General features: G+C 46.2%; 1 protein-coding gene across 5 annotated transcripts in view; it reads right to left on the reverse strand.

The window, feature by feature from the left end:
* Positions 1-19,987, reverse strand: part of Tex2 (testis expressed 2) — a 113,933-nt gene that overhangs the window by 66,630 nt on the left and 27,316 nt on the right. For all 5 annotated transcript variants that reach the window (XM_050164248.1, XM_050164245.1, XM_050164247.1 and 2 more), the window contains one exon: positions 1,237-2,905. In XM_050164248.1, the coding sequence (XP_050020205.1) occupies positions 1,237-2,880 (1,644 nt within the window). In that variant the 5' untranslated portion in view covers positions 2,881-2,905. The remainder of the gene's footprint in view (positions 1-1,236; positions 2,906-19,987) is intronic.

Genomic DNA, 19,987 nt, shown 5'->3' on the forward strand with positions numbered 1-19,987 from the left:
CTGGAAGCAAATAATGGCAAGAGGGAACCGGTGTGGTTGATCTTGACAACTTTTATACAGCAGTGACCTTTAAACGGTCCTGATTCCACACCTTATGTAACTTAAACTATATAAATGACTATATTTTGTTTTAGATTTTAATTTTTACATATTATATGTATGTGGATAGCTATGTGCACATGCCTTTGTGTGCACAGGTGCTTTCCAAGCCCAGACGCCTTGGATCCCCTGGAGCTGAAGTTAACGGCAGCTGTGAGCTGGTCTGACATTGGTGCTGGGACCCAAACATGACTCTGAAGAAGCAGTGCCTGCTCCCAACCACATCTCCAGTCCCAGCTGCTTTTTGTTGTTCTGTTGTTTTGTTTTGAGACAGGGTCTCACTATATAGTCATAGCCTGGAACTCCCTATGTAGACCAGTCTGGCCTCACACAGAAATCTTCCTACTTCTGCCCTCCAAATGCTGAGATTATAGATGTGTGCCACCATCATGCCAGGTGACAACCATAGTTATATGCTACTAATCTTATGATGCATATATAACAACCAGAAAAATGCAAATATGCAGAAATAAAAATTGAACCCCAAAAGATCATCCCATAAAACCCATACCCTGGAGGCCCCGGCCTGACAGAGCATGCACAGGAATTGACATCTTTCCTCGGCCCATACCTCACTGTGCACAGAGACAAGCTGGCAGCAAGTGTCACCAACTGACATTAACTAGTCTCTTTCCTCTTGACCCTCTCCTACAATTCTATGAGCATTGAATCTGAAGCCAGAATCTTAAAAACATATAATCCTACCAGGCATGGTGGTGCACGCCTCTAATTCCAGTACCCAGGAGGCAGAGACAGACAGATCTCTGCGAGTTCGAGGCCAGACTGGTCTACAGAGTAAATTCCAGAACAACCAGAACTACAGAGTGAGACTGTCTGAAAAATATGAATATAGAATCCTAACATTCAGTCAGAACAGATCTTCAAAATGTAGACCTGGCTAACTGAAGGACAGACCTAAGTAGGAACTAGATAACAGTGTAGCTTTCTGGGGCCATGGAGAACTTCAAAAAGCTATGGGTACACAGATAAACATGATCTATAAGGTTTCCAGGGGAGTAGTGTGGCTTCCTGGAGAAGAGAGAGACACCCCTGATGCGAACACCTTGAGCCATTAGCTTAAACACGTAAGTTCACTCATCACTCACTGTGCTCGCCAGAGGCTGGAGGGAGGCTTACCTTCAGTATTTCAGGCTCTTTGATATCCAAGGATCTTGTGTTCCAGTGTTGCAGAGTTTTATGTGATTTGTGGTATTTATGAGCACTTGGTGGTGTAAAAAACCAGATCACGCAAACAGCAGTCATGAACCCAAGGCCAATGCCCAGGAAGAGCCCGCTCACATAGTAGGGGAGGGGGAGGATGAGGTACGCATACACACACATTATAAAGAAGCCCAACGTCTTCACTGGTAACTCCTGGTGCTGGGTGGCTGAGTCAGCTTCGTCCTCGCTGTCCAGAACCAAGCCATCATCGGCAAGCACCTCTGGCTTGAGGGGGACATCTCGGGGCTTATCAAGTCTCCCCTCGCCCTCAGGCTCCAGCTCAAAGTCCTCAGCGTACAGTTCACAGAACTCTTCGTCCTCTTTGCTCACTAAGGCAGACAGAGAACATTTCTCAAGCACGAGAGAACTTGTCTTCAGGCCTAAATCCTTCAGACTGCTCCCCTGGGATCCCTTAGGCTCTTCTTCCTTCCCAGCTTCCTCGGTGGGCTTCGAGGGTTCACTCCTGGGAGTGTTGGAGTCACTGCCGTAGCCGTCCCCCTCGGAGTCACACTCTTCCTCCTTGATGCTGTAGTTGTTATTGCTTTCCAAGTGCCCATTCAAACTGGACAGGTTGGAGAGTTCTGAAGCACTTGAAGATAAGGCTTTGGGCCTGTGGCTGCCACTTTCCTCCCCGATGATTTTGCTGAGGAGCTGGAAGGGCTCATAGATGACTTCGGAAAGGCGTCGTTTAGTGTCTTCGATTTTCGCCTCCATTTCGGGCACTTTAAAAAAGGAGCGGGTGTCAGAGGGCGAAGTCAGTGGGGAAGAAGGCGCAGTCTTGGAGTCTCCACCTGTGTTCCGTGGCTGTGTGAACTGTTTGAACAGGTGCAGATTGAGTTTGGAGTCAGGGGGCTTATAGGACACGGTATCCGACTCCTGACGGGAGGTGTCTGTGGACAGGGACTTGACCAGGGTCTTCATCAGGTGCCTGTGCCGTGGGGGGTGGGGGGACTCTTTTGGCTCCACCTCGGTTGACAGGGACTTCACCAGGCTCATGAAGGGCTTAGCACTGGAAAGCGCGGAGGACGAGGCACTGGATGAAAGGACAGGGGACTTGGAAGGAGAAGACAATGGGGACGAAGAGCTGGTTTTCTGCTCAGAGAGGGATGACACACTGGGAGAGCTAGCTAAGGGCCCAGATGAAGACGACCCTGGGGACAGAGCCAGTGGCACTGTACTTAATACTTGCACTGCCGGAGCAGGGGGCTCCAGCAGCTTTACAGTGTTCTCAGAGATGGGCAAAATGGCAGGGCCCTCAGATACAAACAGTCCATCTGCCGGGATGGTCGCGGCAGCAGGGCCCACAGGGTCATGGCCACCGTGGGGTTCAAGATACAGGTCCTCCTTGGCTTCAAGCCCTGTTACAATGCTTTGGTCATCTAGCCCCTCCTCCAGGTACCCCCTGAACTCCTCCTCCTCTTCCTCCTCTTCCTCCCCGGATGCCGAGAAATGAATGGCGATGGTATCTCGGGACACGGACCTCTGTACGTGCACTTTGGGGGCTGATGGTTTTGGCATGTCAATGGTTTTCTCGGCATGGCGACCATTCAGACTTGTCATTGCCAGCTTCACAAGGGCTCAGGCTCTGAAAACAGCAAGAAAAGCAGAAGTCAGAAGGTGGCTTCTCCACAGGCGACAGGACCGCATGCAGATCCACACCGGATGAAGCTCGGCTTAGAGGTGATTATGCTTTTACATGGCAGATGGCCATAGTTTCTCGCTTTGGAAGGTTTAATGGTTTAATTTTCACTAGATAAATTCCGGCTAGGCATTCTCTTTTATGAGCAAACCACACACCAGCATTATAAATGCCAAACAATCTGTCTCACTCACAACTGCCGAATAACCACTCCCTCCCTCTTAACCGGCTCCTTTCTATCACTGGGTCTCTCCTGCCAAGCTAAAACGAAGCATCCTGCTGGGTTGAAGGCTCTTGGAATAAGAATCTCCCCAGTGGTGTTCCACCTGTGAAAAGCTAACCCAGAGAGTTACTGCTTCCACTGTATTTCACAGCAGCCTCACTAATGGGCCTGTATTTCATAGCACCCACACTGCCTTGCGTTGCACTAAGTGACAAAACATCCAAGAGGAAAAATTAGAAACTAACCGCTGTGACCTGCCGTTCTCACATGCCAGGTGCCACACCGTCAGGGCATTTAGGCAGCTATGATGAGGCCTCGGGTAAAGCAAGCATCTACTCAAATGGAAGAAAGCTGAGTGTCACTGTGGTAGCCTACCAGCAAGCACGAATGCCACTGGGGACGATAGGCAGACACGGGAGTCAGCTCTTTGCCCTTCTGGAGCTTAATAGCTAGGTGGAAAGGAGATGGTCCCTGAAGAGCTGCTCAGCGGAACAGATAATGCCAAGTGCCCCTGTGACATCTAGTTCATGACATCTTACATCACTGGGCTTTTAAGGGGCAGCTGACTATGTGGCTCAGGCTGGCCCCAAACGCATGGTCCTCCTGTTCAGCACCTTAAGTCTTAAAAGTGGGAAACAGTAGTAAGGCCTCACACCTGGTTAATTACAGGCCACTTGCTGGGCACAAGGCACCATGACAGACCTCTACAGCTGGACACAGATACCCCCACAGGAGCTAGGATATGGGACAGACATCAGGAGTTCTGAGGACACAAGGCCAGGGTGAAACATTAGATACCTGTTCTGTCCTCTGAACTGGTGAGCAGCAGTGACAGGATGACCAGTGTGAACATGGTATGACCCTAGGTCTGTTCTCTGTCTGCAGGACAAGAGGAAGTAGTGGGGGGGTGACCCCAGGTACAAGAGAAGCATCATGGCCAAGTGGAAAGGGCACCTATCTGCCTTGCACAGGGCACCAGGCTGCTCATACTTACGCCTTTCCCAGGAGATGCTGAAGTTCCATCAAGCTACAGCCTCTCAGTCTCAGTATTATCTGTAAATGGGGACCTAGGGCATTTTCCAAATGTGAAATCCTATTTGTCTATGCTCACAGGTGACCACATACACAAATAAACAGCCTCGCACAGGCCATCAATACTGAATTGCTTGCTTATGCCTACATTCAAGTTTTCTGCCAAAACCTGCTGTTCAAAGTGCCTGGAGCTGATACTACCAACAGAAGAACAGATGGAACCTGGTGTGGAAATGCTACTCTGAGATCATCAGAGGGAGGGGATTTGCTAACGATGGCAAGAGTACCAGACACAGGGTCCAGATACCACAAGAACACAGTATTTTCACCATCAAATCCCTGGGAGAAATTACTTCCATAAAGTCTTTGCAACAGAGTTTTGTTTACGTTCTTCTGTGACCTGCAGGCTCTCCTATGTGGCTGACTATAGAGAGAGAGAATGCACTCCATCAACCAAACACAGCAATTTACATCCAGCAACGGGCAACAACTTGGCAATTCAGCTTCCAGGACAATTCTTCTCTGGTTTGTTTTGTTTTGTTTGTAGACAGGGTCTTGCTATTGTAGCCTTGGCTAGCCTGGAACTCACAATGTAGACCACACTGGCCTTGAGTTCATAGAAATACATCTACATCTGCCTCCTGAGCACTAGGATTCAAGGCCTAGCTCTTCCCTGCTCTCTTTATGTCAATAAGTCTGTCGGGTTATAAAGAGAACAAGACAAAGAAACAGAAACAATGAGAGGGGCTAGGGATTTAGCTCAGTGTTAGAGTGCTTGTTTAGCAAGTGCAAGGCCCCGGGTTTGGTCCTCAGCTCTGCCTAGCTTTATAAGAATAATTCTTTCTAGATTTCTTTTCATTACACACATGTGTATGGTTATGTGCACACATGGTATGTATATGCTCATGTGGGTGCCCAAGAAAGCCAGAGGCCTCAGAACCACTGAAGTTACAGACACTTGTGAGTTACCTGATGATGTGGACGCTAAGAACTGAGCCGGGGTCCTCTGCAAGAGCAGTCTGTGCTCTAAACCCCTGAGCTGTCTCTCCTGCCCCTCAGAGGTAATTTTAAAGAAAAATTGTAGTGGTGATCTTAAAAGAAAGTCTGGTCCTGGCTAATTCTCAGTAAGTTGTTTTGATAACACCAACATAAACAAGGTTATGCTGTTCTGAGGTGGTTTCATAAGGAACAGTGGCTGCCAAGTGAAGGAGACTATGGGCACAAGTTGAGGACAAAGCATGCAATTTTGAGGCTGAATAGTGTAAGTTGGTCTCCTAGGAAGCAGAACAGAGGTGAAGAGGTCTGGCTGAAGCAGAAGGCCAGACTAGTCAAAATCCAAGGTTAAACCATCAGTGGAATCTGCTACCTCCACAACTAGGCCTCTAGGCCAGACCTTAGGAATAAGGCAGGCACCTGCTCCATTCTGTACAGAGGCTACCAAGAGACAACTTCCAGACAGTCAGGGGCCCATGACCTGCCAATTGAAAAAGATTTCTGATAAGATTATCTCTGATCAACCTGTCCCCAAGTTCCTATCAGTCAAAGCCTGAGTTAAGCCCCACATAGAACTAGATGCCAGACCACCAGATGGAGCAGGCCAGTCTGGCCAAGCCTCAGACCTTTAGAGGCTCATTGTAAACAGTGTCCAGTCCACACTGACTAAACCTAGCTCCAATTCTTAGTCTCACTAATGCAAGCCAGTGGAGGCTGGGACACACTGACACTCTTCAAGCCCGGTTTGTTGTGATGAGTAGATGAACTTGGGCTTCTGCTCAGGGGCAAGTAGAATCAAAGCGCCAGTTTGCCTGGATCAGCCTATGTCTCACTAGAGCCCAGGTCTAAGGTTCCCATTTCCTTAGGCTCACTATGAGACTAGGCGAGCAAAGGTGGCTTCTAAGGAGCCAAATCATTGGTAAATCCATGGTTTGGGTTTCAGACATTTAATAAGGTCTCTTCCAAGCCACCTTTGCCTATCCTCCTTAGAGTGCCTCTAGGGCTAACACAGCTGGCTTCCTACAGCCAGTCTTGCAGGACAGCAAGGTTAAGAGGAAAGTGCACCCAACTGACACTGGGAATATAGTGTGGTCGCCCGAGCACCCATCATTCATGAGAGGGTTAGGTGTGGCCTTCCCAACACTTGGGTCTGGACACCCTTCACACAGTATCGCACAGCAGCAAACAGCTCTTTTGTATTGCTTTGTTCTGACCACAGTAGCTATCCTCTGTGCTCCATCACGATGTTTCCCCATGAGCCAAGAGCTCAGTTCTGAATCAGCAACATGTGACCAGTTGTACTGAGAAATGAAAGGCTTCCTTATCCATCCCACAATCTAGCATCATAAAAAATGCCAAGCCTCGTGCCCTCTACTGCTAAAACTCAATTATATCCAGGCTGGGGGGAGGGGGGACCAAAACAGAAAATCTTCAGCCTCGGGAGCTGAAATGCCAATTTGGATTGCCTTCTCTGCTCGTTTCCTTCCAGAGCCACCAGCAGAATTTAAAGTGTTGGAATCTTGCACTGACCTTTGCATGTAGTGTGAAGTGGGTCTTTAGATCTGAAAACTAGCCTTGTCACCAGGCTCTGTTTAACCAGGTCTGCTGTGATCACAGTGTGCTGGAGACTGTGTCCAGCCAGACCCTAAGGGCCCCGGAGGCTAGGAGGATGGGCAGCTCCTGGCGTTTATGAGGACTGCAGCATTCTCAACCCAGAACCCTGCTGGCAACAATGAATATGATATATATATATATGTATATACACACACATATATATTATATACACATTATATATATATATAATATACACACATTTAGATCCTGTGAGAAGCTGCCACTTCTGCAACTGACCAAGAAATAAGCAGGAAAAAACTTAGGAAAAAGAAACCCTAGAAATGGGCCCTCAAGGAGCTGGAGGGATACTAGGTTAAGAGAACTGATTGCGCTTCCAGGGGATTGGGTTCAATTCCCAGCACCCACATGACAGTTCACAACTGTCTGTAATTCCAGTTCCGGGGGCTCAACACCCATGGCAAAACACCAACACATGTTAAATAAAAATAAATTTTAAAAAAGGAAGGCCCTGGAAGTACTCTCCCTTGCCCGCAAGACATGGGCAACCCTGGCAAATTGGCACTTTCTTCTCTTCTCTTTTTACATTTTATTTATCTGTGTGTGTGTGTGTGTGTGCACATGTGCCACTGTGCACACATGGAGGTCAGAGACAACTTGTCCTCTCTCCTTCTGTCACATTTGTCCTAGCGCAGGAACTCAGGCTGTCTGTCAGGCCCAGCAGTTGTAAAGTAAGGTGTGTGCTACCATTTGAAGCCTTCAAGCTGGTGGTGATTGGCTGCAGGGAGGTATGCAAGGCTGTGGAAATTAGGAGTTCATCGTTCTTCCTTAAGAAATGAAGACACATTTCTTCATTATTAAGGAGGGAACTCAGTGCTGGGGCAGACTCCAAAGGCCCACACGGAGGATCTGAAAACACGTTAGCCTTCTCCATTACTCAGGTTCTTTAGCACTCCATTTGGCATCATCAGAAGATCTACTCAAGAAGATGAAATACAGGGAAAGCACAGGTCAAAAGGAAAAGTCCAGGGAAGAGAGAGAAACAAGCAGAGAAAACACCCAGGTTACTTTGCAGAACCAAAGTTTTCTTCTCAAGGGCAAGCAAGTGGCTCAGAGAGCAAAGACATTTGCCACCAAGCCTGATGACCTGAGTTCAATCCCAGAAGTCCACAGGGTGAGCAGGGAGACTGATCCCCAAAGCCTTCCTGTGGTCTCCATCTGTGCATCACTACATGGGTACTGAGAAAACTCACAGAGCCAGGCGGGTTGGCTGTGCCTGTGACCCTAGCACAGTGGGGGCTGAAGCAGGAGGAGCATGGGCACCAGGCCAACGGGCAGCATAGTGAGACAGAGACTCAGCAAGCAAACGAGAAACGCACAGCTACACTGGTTCTCTAGCACTTAACCGCTGTGGCTGCCTTCTAAGATAAGGGATGCAGAAGTGTTTAGGCTCCCAAACATTTAAGGGAAAACAAAAAACTTGCTGCAGCCAAATGCTCTCTGTGAGCCTAGGCTTGACAGCCACATTCCTGGAAAGCAGGATGTTGTCTGCTCTGCTGATGGCCTTTCCCAGGTCCTGGCCATGCTTCTCCATTAGAGTGACTATCACTGAAAAGAAGTTCATCTCTCTTAGTAAGACAGATAAGCTGATCTGGATGTGGTGGCCCATGCTTTTAAACCCAGCACTCAGGAGGCAGAGACGGGCAGATCTCTAAGTTCAAGGCCAGCCTGCTCTACATAGTGAGTTCCAGGACAGCCAGGTATACATAGACAGACCCTGTCTCCAGAAAGGAAAAGAAAAAGAAAGAGAAAAAGACAGAGGAAGCTTCAAATATGGATTTGTGACTCCAGAATTTAAAAAGCCTTCTTTATCCATGCCACCTACAAATAAGAAGAAATCAATGGCTTTGATCGAACCTGAACAATGCAATCACCAAAGGCTCCACAAGCTGTCCAGTGGACTGAGAATGGGATACCAGATATCAATGAAACTTAGCTTGTTTCTAGACACCCCAAAAGGGCTAGCCTCATTAATTAAGCCATGAAAAACCAATTGGCAGAAAATCAGACTGGACAATGAAGAGCTATTTCAAGACTCAGTGCAGCGTTTATTAACATATAATAACCTCTGTGTAATTGGGTTTTGTTTTTGCATCTTTATAATCTAATAGTAACATTCCTTCCTACCTTCAGCTGTATTTTAACTAATCCTGGCTTCCAGCAACCAAAGCTATACAGAATGCATTCCTGGGTGCTGCCTTCCCAGGATCATCTGCCTGGTCCTCTCTCACTAGGACAGACAGTCAGACAGTAGTGGAGTACTGCTCCCTCCTACTCCAATGCCAGATTACAGCAGAAGGGAAGAAAGGCATTTAGATGAGAAGAACTGGCCTCCAGACACAGCACAGTCAGGTTTGGAACGACCTCCTTTCTCAAGGGCAATCCTAATTTGTCAAGGACATTGTTAAATTACCCACACCCTACCTGGTAGCCTGGCTCTATTAGTCAACAGTTTTAATTCAAAAACTTCTTTTGGCAGAGGGAAAAAGCAAGCTGAATCCTACTGCAGAGGGCATTTTTCTTCTTTTGGTTTATTTGAGACAGGCTCTTACTATGTAGTCTCAGCTGGCCTCTGCCACTGTTGGGACTAAAGGCGTGCGCCACCACACCCACCCTGAAAGGACATCTTCATCTGCACTTCTCTAAAGAGCTGCTTTCATAAATAGTGGGGAAGGGGGAAAGAAGGGTAAGGCTGTTTTCTGCCTGATGCAACATGGTGTACAATGAATCTGGTCCACACCAGCCAACTAAAAAGGACTGATTACCTGGGTGGTGGTGGCACATACCTTAATCCCAGCACTTGGGAGACAGAGACAAGTAGATCTTTGTGAGTTTGAGGCTAGCCTGGTCTACAAGAGCTAGTTCCAGGACAGTTAAGGGTATATAGAGGATCCCTGTCTTTGAAAAGGAAGGAAAAAAGAAAAAAGGAAGGAAGGGAGGGAGGGAGGGAAAGAAAAGCAAAGTAAGGCCCAATTTAGCCTAAAAATCTCAAGTGCATATTAACAGCCATCCCTAAATTCATTTAAGTCAGTGAAGCAGCTGATAACTGGCAGCAGCCATCCTAATTTGGTAATACTCCACCTTGTGAACAATAATCAAAACCGACACAGTAGGTAATGAACTAGCCTAGCCTCAGTTCCACTTCAAGATGGACTCTGCATGCTGGCAACCGTCTGAGACAATAAGACTGTGACTGTTAGACTGGACTCTTTCCCATGAGCTATCAGGTTCCCAGACTCACAGCCAACACTTCCTGGAATCCAACAGGATCCTACACCACCACCACCACTCTGAGTTTATACCTTGAGTAAGCCCCATGTCTCACACCACTTCTGGGCCTACAGTGCCACATCCCAGAGGAAGTATGTTCAAAACACTAATGTGATTAGATAGTCTCCTTATAAGTCACTAGATGGCTCTAACAATGAACCAAACCCAACTCATAGCAGTCCACTCAAAGCCAGGCCCTTCCTCCAGCACCACCACACAAGACCCGTAGAGGTTTATAAGACAAGCCAAAGGCTGGGGGGATGGCTTCAACCTATAATAAAATGCCTTAAAGTGCCTGCTGCACAAATGTGAGGACCTAAATTCAATCCCCTGAACTCTAATAAACAAAACAGCTAGTCTAGACAAACCATTCTTCAGGGAGCTCAAAGAGACACCTGGTCATCATCACAGATGGCATCTACATGACGGTAAGAATTCAAGTAAGGTGTGGGTGAGGGCAGTAACCCAGCAGTGGGGAGGCAGAAGCAGGAAGATCACCAGCCTGGACTATACAACAAGTCCCAGGCTGGCCTGAGTTACATGGTGAGAACAACAGCAACAAACATGGCAAGTGCAGTGCTCGGCACCACTGCTGGTCACCGTTCCCCTGTCCCTGATGGCTCTCCCGGACCAGATGACCAGGCAGGGTTGTTTCTTGAACTTACAAACTTTACTTAGAAATAATTATACTCTTAGAAACCTAAGCCACATCTTATTGCTCCTCCTGGAAGTCATAATCATCTTTCAAATTTTAAAGGTAAAAAATTTAATGCCAAATTCCAAGTGGGGGGGCCTAGAGAGATGGCTCAGTGGTTAAGAGTGCTTACTGCTCTTGTAGAGAACCCAGGTTCAGTTCCCAGCATCCACATTAGTTGACTCAGAACTACATCTAATTCCAGCTCTAGGGGATCCAACACCTTCTTCTGACCTCTGGGGACACTTTCACTGAAGTCTACATGCCCACATTACTCACACATATATTCAAAAATGAATCAAAAGAAAATCTAAGTGGTTAAAAGGAAATAGAATTTTAGACACAAACCATTATTAGTTCACCTCTTAGGAAAAATGCATGTGAACAAGGCATGTGAAACTTCCTTCCCTTCTGAAAACCTTCTTAAGGTCTGTAGTTTCAAATCTAGCAGGACATACTCAATATTTCCCAGTCCATGAGCAAGCACATGGGTCAGTCCCACCCAAGTTTCTCAAGTCAATCTTGAGGAAATGCTTACCAAGAGAGGTAAGCAGGAGTGTGTGCATGTGCGTGCATGCGTGCGTGCGTGCGTGCGTGCGTGCGTGCGTGTGTGTGTGTGTGTTTGTATGGCATCTCTCACTAAAGGGGAGGTTCCCCCTTTTGGCTAGGTTGGCTGGTCTCAGGATCCACCTGATTCTAGGGCTGAGGCATGCAGTCATCCTGGGCTGTTTTACATGAGTGCTGGGGGTGTGAACCCAGGTCCTCATGCTTACACAGCACCGCTCTTACTGAGCCACCACCTTACCCAAGAGCAGTTAATATCTTAGAAGGACTTGCTCTGTACCAGGGACCATGCAAATTCTTCCTTTGTTTTGTTCGTGTGTGTGATGCTGAGCACTGAACCCAGAGCCTTTAGTGTGTGAGGCAGGCACCCTTCCAAAAGGTATAACCAGCCTTTTGAAAACCCATCTATATAGGTCCAGTGGGATGGGGGAAAACCATCTCAATTCTCCCATAGTCGCCTTATATTTCAATGTTCCCCACCTAGTTTTCTGTCTGTGAACTGGCCACTCAGTTTTCTGTCTTAAGGTACCTGAGACTCTCACTGTTGCTCTGTAGCTTGTTTTTAATAGCTTCCTGAGAAAGCCTTTCTCGGGCCCACCTGCATAAAGCACAGAGAGCACTGACAGTAATTTAGCATACATTTTCAGTTTTCTATGCAAAAATCAGAGTTTTAAATTTGTGGACTGTCCTGACAGCTCAGCTCAGCAGTCAAGAGCACATGCAGAGGACCCAGATTCAGCAGTCAGCATCCACATTGCGAGCTCATAGCTTCCTGTGGTTCCAGTTCCAGGGGATGGAAACCCTTTTCTAGCCTCCTCGGGCATCTGAATATGTGGCAAACACTTACACAAATACACAACATGCATCTATCTTTTAAAAAACTCAAAGATTTTTTAAATGTTATAGAAATTGCTATAGACAATTACATCTCTGTATGCTCTAGCTATTGTAGTCTATTTGGTATTAGTTAACTAGGAAGTTTAGTTTACATATCTAAATTCCATTAGTATCTACTAGTCATTCACCTTCTCCTATAACAAAAGTTCAGATTAATTCTTCCAAAATTGAGAAAACTTTTTGAGAGCTCAAAGGGGAAGAAATATTAGCCTCTTTTTTTCCAGTGAAAAACACTTTTTTATACAGACATCAGCAGACTTAACTTTGATATAGGGCTGTAAAATCTGCTAAGTATAATCTTACATCAGGATTCTATTTATAGTAGGAATCTCAGACCCAAGAAAGACAAGGTTTTTTTTTTTTTTTTTTTTTGTTCGTTCTTGTTTTTAAAACTAGGTTTGAAGAAGGCATGGTGGCACGTGCATGCTTCCTTCCTCTTCAAGGCCAGACTGGTTAGTGAGCGAGCCACGTCTGTAATCAGTAAGTAAAAGCCAGGTTTGACTTCAGTGTGTATGAATAAGGAAGGGAATAGAAGAAAATGGTGGCGAGCTGCTGAGAGACAGCATGGTGGAAGATTTCCCTACAGCCACTTTGGGTGAGGTCTTCATGGCCATAACAAGCTGACTGGCACAGTGGAGAACAAGGGACAGAGGCAAGAAACCCATGTTCAGGGTCTGTAGAGTCAGAAGCTGCTGTGCTCCAGACAGAGCCACAATCCGACCCTATCACATAGCCTCCCTATGGTTTCCTCTGAGGATCACTTGCCTATAAAACCAGAGTGGGGACATTCCTCAGCCATCACCTTCCTCTACTGCTGTAGTTGTCCCAAGAAGGACTTGAGCTAAGGGCAGCCTAGATAGGAACTGATGGGGCCAGGAGCACCACAAGAGTAAGATCCCAACAACTAGTCAGTTAGCATCAGTCACTGACAGACATACCAAGCGCAGCCATGAGGCAGGTACTTCAAGGAGGGCCAAGACCCTGAATGCGCAGTGCTGGGCTCTTCACTCATTCACTTTCCTGAGCTGTAAGATGAGGGACTCGTGTGGATTGTCTTCAGGGAACTTTCTAGAAGGCTCTAAATTCTACTAGAATAGAACATACTTAGGAGTTCCATTTTGCACCAGACACACTCTTGGCAAATATCAAAAGTGAGGCAAAGGAAACCAGGGTGCAGTTCAGATGACCAATGCACCGAAGACAATCCAGTCAACAGTTTCCAGTTTGAGCTGGCTTAACTCACACCAGCAAATACTGGGAAACCTTCCAGACTTATCTTGACCCAGCTATAGAAACATTTCTTACATCTGGTCCCACGCAGAGAGGTGCTGAGGAGGCAGTGGAGGACAGGCATCTGGCCTGGCCAGGCATCCCACAACCTTCCTCCTCTGGTGCCCAACTGGACACAGATGATGGCCACAACCGCCCTTGCTCTGGCTATGAGAGAGACAGAGCGCACTGGGCTCCCAAGCTCAGTGTTTCAGTCACCTTATTCTACAAGCACCTCTTCAAGACAAACTCCAGCTCTACCCTCCTGTGGGTGGAGCTCTACATTCCTCACCCTCAAAATTCTGCTGAGCCCTTCATGAGGCCCCTGGCCTTCCAGAGACAAAACTCAGTGAGAAATAAACCTCCTTCTCTCTATGGCCCTTTGGGGGGGGGGGTGCGGGAAGACCAACAAGATGACACTCAGCAGGTTAAAATGCTTGTCCTCAACCGTGGCAACCTGAGTCCCACACACTAGACCTACATCCGCCCCCCCCCACATCTCACACATATCACTCACACACACACACACAAAAATCAATCAATCAACATTTTAAAAAGTTTAAAAACAGAAGAGTTGGGCTCTTTTTCAAGAGTTACTTACAGACCAGCCACTTGTGTCATTAACGCAAATATCTACTCCTGCTCCCAGGCCCTAAGTCACTCAGCGATAGCACTCAGCAGGAGAAGGCTAAGGAGAGGTGGCTGGTGACAGTTGCCCCAACCCCAGCCGGGAATCCGGTCCTGGAAAACAGCCACCCTTGCTGTTTTCAGGAATTTCCTAGCTCACCTTACTGATTACCCAGTTAGACTCCACTGCTTGTGATTGGGGTCACATACCCAACTACATACACCCACTACTTCCCATCTCTCTAGGAAACTCTTCCTAGAGTTCTAGGCCAGCCTGATCTACAGAGTGAGTTCCAGGGCAGTCAGGACTACAGAGAGAAACTCTGTTTCAACCCTGTCCCCCCTACACACAGTCAAATTCTGGGGCTGGAGAGATGGCTCATAGGTTAAAATGCTTGATGCTCTTTTAGAGGACACAAGTTCGGTTCCCAGTACCCGCATTAGGCAGCTCACTACTGCCTACAACTGTGTCTCCAGGGACTATGATGCCATCTTCTAGTCTCTGTGCACATCCACATTCATGCACACACGCACTCGTGACCTCACACACTAAATCTAAAACAGAAGTGCATGCCTTAATCCCAGTACTTAGGGGGCAGAGACAGGTGGTTCTCTTTTGAGCTCAAGGCTCACCTGCTTTACATCCTGAGTTTCTGGACAACAAGGGCAACACAGTGAGAAGCTGTCTCAAAAAACAAAGAAGTCAAACTGAAATAAAACAGGCCTAGCTTCAGACCCTAGCTCTATCATTTGTTAGCATATGACCTTGACAAGTTCCAGCCTAAAACATTTGCGCTCCTGGGGCTGGAGAGATGGCTCAGTGGTTAAGAGCATTGCCTGCTCTTCCAAAGGTCCTGAGTTCAATTCCCGGCAACCATATGGTGGCTCACAACCATCTATAATGAGATCTGGTGCCCTCTTCTGGCCTGCATGCATACACACAGACAGAATATTGTATACATAATAAATAAATATTTAAAAAAAAATTTGTGCTCCTATACAAAGTGAAGACAATAGTGCCTACCTCCTAGAAGCTGCTGGGAGATTTAAGAAATAACACTTTAATGGACATGAGCCAGTGTTGCCACTGGCACCAGCAGTAGCACATCTTTCCTATGCAGGACAACTGGTACATGGACTCAAGATGTTATCAAGAACCAAGAAGACACCTAGTCTTCAGCTTTCCCTTATCACCAGAGCAAGATGGTCATGGCTGGGACCATTAAGAATGATAACACAAGGACAGTGTAGAAACATGGAAAGTCCCACATGTTAAATACACAATGAAAAAGTAGAATCTGGGAAGATGTGTGCACACTGAACACAACTAGTTAAAAAACAGTCTCCAGGTGTGACAATACACACCTTTAACTCCAGCATTCTGGAGGCAGAGGAAGGTGGATCTCTGAGTCTAGAGGCCAGCCAGGTCTATATAAGTGAGTTCCAGGCTAGTGAGGGCTACCTATGAGACCTTGTCTAAGTACAAGATCCCAGGAAGCTAAAAATGAATAGTGGCAATCATCCTCGCACTCTAGAAACAACCTTTATGTGTGCTTTCTGGTGCAACATTGATTAAAACGGCAATTTTCTCTCTTTTTTTATGCAACAGCATTTTAAAATCGTGTCTCTACTGGGGTGAGGTACGTGCACATGAGTGCAGCTGCCCTTGGTGTATTGAGAGGGTGTTAGATCATCCTAGAGCAGAAGTGACAGTCAGTTGTGAGCTGCCCAACTTAGGTGCTAGGAATTAAAACTCTAGTCCTCTGCAAGAACAGTACATGTTCTTACCAGTTAAACCAGTTCTCCAGCCCTCAAAGCAGTGCTTCCCCCCCCCGCCCCCCCCCCAGACAGGGTTTCTCTGTGTAGCCCTGGCTGTCCTGGAACTTGCTTTGTAAACCAGGCTGTCAGAGATCTGCCTGCCTCTGCCTCCCAAGTGCTAGGATTAAAGAAAGGTGTGTGCCACCAGTGCCTGACAAAACATCATTTCTCAAGTGAGGATACCGGATGAGGTCTGTAGTTATACTAGCCTCTTGTTACTGTTTCTTTAAGATCTCACTCTGTAGTCCAGGCTAGGCTAGAACACTAGAACACACTATGAAGCCCAGGCTGGCCTTGACCTGTGAGAGGCCTCAGCCTCTTAAATGCTGGAGTGAAACTTCTCTGGCCCGGAACTCACTTATATAGACCAGACTGGTTTCAGACTCACAAAGATCCACCTGCCTCTATGTAGTACAAATTCAAATTGTTCTTTTACTCTTTTAAGATTTATTTATTTATTTATTTATTTATTTATTTATTTATTTATTTATTTATTGTGTATGCAATAATCCTCCTGCATATATTCCTCCATGCCAGAAGAGGACACCAGACCTCATTATAGATGGTTGTGAGCCACCATATGGTTGCTGGGAATTGAACTCAGGACCTCTGGAAGAGCTGCCCCTTAGCCTGAGTCATCTCTCCAACCCCCTCTAATTGTTCTTAATAATAAAAACCCAGAGTCAGATATAGGAGTTAATATTAAAAGATCAGAGAAGCAGAACAGCGAACCACTAGAAAGTTCTTACCTCTACCAATGCTCAGACCAAAGAGATCCTATCTCTATGGATCCTTAGACTACTGTTGTCTCTACAAAACTTCAGACTGTATCTGTTTCTAAGAATCCTCAGACTGCCCCAAGTTCCTGTCTCCTCCCAGCCTCATACTCCTCTATCCACCCAGCCATATCACGCCTGTCTCCACCTCCCTAGTTCTGGAATTAAAGGCATGTGATCCTAAGTGTTGGGATCACCTTTTGTGTGAGCTCTGTTTCTCTTTTAGACAGATTCAATATTGTATAGCCATGGTGGCCTTGAACTCTGTCTCAGGCATGCTAGGATTAAAAGTGTATGCCATCCATCACTGCCTGGCCTCTATGGCTAACCAGTGGCTTAACTCTGCACTCTGATCTTCAGGCAAGCTTTGTTATATCATAAGCAAAATATCACTATACCTCTGCCTGAAGAATACGAGGATTGTGCACCAACACAACCATCAACTGTTTTTTACTAGTTGTTTTCAATATATGCACATCTTCCCAAATTCTGCTTTTTCATTGTATATTTCAACACGTAGGACCAGGTACGGTGGAACATGGCTTACAGCAACCTCTTTCTCTATCCTCTCCCTCTGTTGACCTAAAATTTTGCAAGATTCTAACAATGTTTAACAGTAGTTGACTAAGTCACTTTATTACTTTTCCATTTCAATGCAGATCCAAATTTTAATCAGCAATACAATTTATAAAAGGGTTGGAGTTATGAAATTAAGTCACTGTTACAGGTGTGGTGATTAAGCACAGCTAAATAAGCAAGAATCAGTTACTTGATTTTGCCCATTCAAGGTCAACCTCATTCTAAAGGCAGCCAGTGAGCACGCATATTCAGTAGAGGGAGGCCTGCTACAGTTAAACTGGACCAGTCCTGCCTCAGAAGTTCCCATTATGTCATCCACAGCCAATAAGAACTTGAAGCCAGCATGAAACCACATGTAGCTGTACTTACAAACAAAAGCAAGGAAAGCTAAGGCTATGGCTCACTTGATGGAGTGCTTTGCCAGCAAGCCCTGACTCAATCTCTGGCCCTGCTAGGACTATTTGAAAGATAGAGGCAGAAGAATTAGAAAATTCAAGGCCTGCCTGAGATTGTCTCCAAAAAACAAACAAACAAACAAACAAGAAAAATTAACAGGCAAGGATCTTGATTTGGGTAACTTTTTTTTTTGATTTGGGTAACTTTTGTGCATTTATTCTGAATGAATAAATGTATAGTTTCCACTAAGTCCTTAAATTTTTCAAGTATATTTTATGTGTATGGATGTTTTGCCTGCATGTATGTATATGCACCATGTATGTGCCTGATGCCCAAGAAAATCAGAAGAGGCAATCAGATCCCCTGGAGCAGGAGTTACACATAATCATAAGCTATCATGTGGGTGCTGGGAACCAAACTCTGGTCCTCTGCAAGAGCAATATATGTTCTTAACTATCAAGCCACTTCTCCAGTCTCTCTAGGAAGCCTCTTCGAGTCTGAAAATTGATTTCCTGGCTCTCATGGGTTCCTGTAGATGGGAGGTTAGAGGCACAATCCCAGGTCATCTCCACATAGTAGATAACTGATCGTTTCTTTTGAAAAATTTCTATTACATTTATTTATTCAAAGTTGGAAAGGTACACCTGCCATGGCACACCATTATGTGGCCTCAGAGGACAACTTGCATGAGTCAGTTATTTCTGGTGGGTTCTGGAGAGTGAAGGCACAATGGCAAGCACCCTGACATGATGAGCTGTCTTGTCAACCTTCTGTCCATTACTTTTTTGACATTCTATTGTATGTGTATGGTGGGTGTTTTGCTGTATGTATGCCAGTGCACCGTGTGTGGTGCCTGTGGAGGCATCACATAAGAGAGCATCAGATCTCTCGAAACTGGAGTTACATGTGGATGCTGGGAATTGAACCTGGATCTCTGGAAAAGCATCTAGTGTTCTTAGTGCTGAGCCAGCTCTCTGTCCCTATTACTTTATTAATCATAGTTTTCAAAGGAAAACTGGGCAAATGATTTACCAAAAATCTCAGAAAACATTTCTAACACATGGATGGCCTAGCCATCCTTTTCCATCTCAGGGATTATTATGATTGATTAGTGGAGACTAACACATGATGTGAAAACACAGTTTCCAGTAATCACAAATCTCTGGACCAGGAACTCAGCAAGAGGTATAGTACCAGCTGCTCTTGGGCAGCAATAACTGGTTAATCCAGTCCACAGCTTCCACTTCAAAAGCAATTACGCGCCGCATCCCCTCAAGGTCAGTCAATCAACTCCTTTAGATACTTCAAATGAAGAATCAGAAGTGAGCTGTTGCAGCCATGGCCACATGGCATAAAGCTTCAGTGCCCTACTCCTAATCTCTATTGTATTGGTCTCACACTGTCTGCCTTTTAGGTTGTGGCCTGAGCCAGCCCCACAAACTCTGGGTGCAGAGTGGGTCTCTACATAGTTCCGCCTTGTCCACTCCTGAAGGTCTATCCCAGTGCTGTCTCAAAGGCTGGACACAAGACAGAAGGCAGGAGTGAGGGACAGTGAAGAAAAAGCAGGTGAACTGAAAAAGAAACCTGGATGCATACAGGGAGAAGAGCTGGTTCTTAGCAGATCAGAGGAAATTAAGCACAAGGAGCATTTCATAACCAGAAATATGAGTACACAGCATGGAACCAGACGGTCTGATCTAATTCTGGAAGTGCTGGAAGCCTTATGCCTGCACTGGGCTCCACTGAATGTTTCAAAGAAATGGGTGCTGTGAAACTGTGATCTTGAGGTCTCTCTGGTCACAGTTCTGAGTGCTAACAGTAATAGCCTGTCTTCCCAGACAACTGGTGCTGAGTGTGTTGTTGGGTTACTCCTGGCTTCTGGGAGTCCTTGGAGAGTGCTGTCCGCCAAAGCAAAACGCCAAACAGACTCAGAGCTTCCTGCACATCCACATTCAATCAGGACCATTAAACAGCACTCAGAGAACTCAATACACCAAATCATCCTCCAAGCTATGGCTGACAGCCAAGGCTAACAGGAAAGAGCATGTACTCAGAAGCAGCCTGGCTGGATTTACACTGAGGACTCCAGTGGTAGAAGCTGTCCCCTCAAACTGTGGAAAGAATGGACAGAGTTCCACAAACTAAAGTGCAAGAGTGCTACAGTTAACTTCTCTCTCTCTCTCTCTCTCTCTCTCTCTCTCTCTCTCTCTCTCTCTCTCTCTCTCTCTCTGTGTGTGTGTGTGTGTGTGTGTGTGTGT

The sequence above is a fragment of the Alexandromys fortis genome, unplaced genomic scaffold (assembly GCF_014885135.2).
Source record: "Alexandromys fortis isolate MF-2015 unplaced genomic scaffold, M_Fortis_MF-2015_v1.1 scaffold_156, whole genome shotgun sequence".
Taxonomy (NCBI): Eukaryota; Metazoa; Chordata; class Mammalia; order Rodentia; family Cricetidae; genus Alexandromys; species Alexandromys fortis.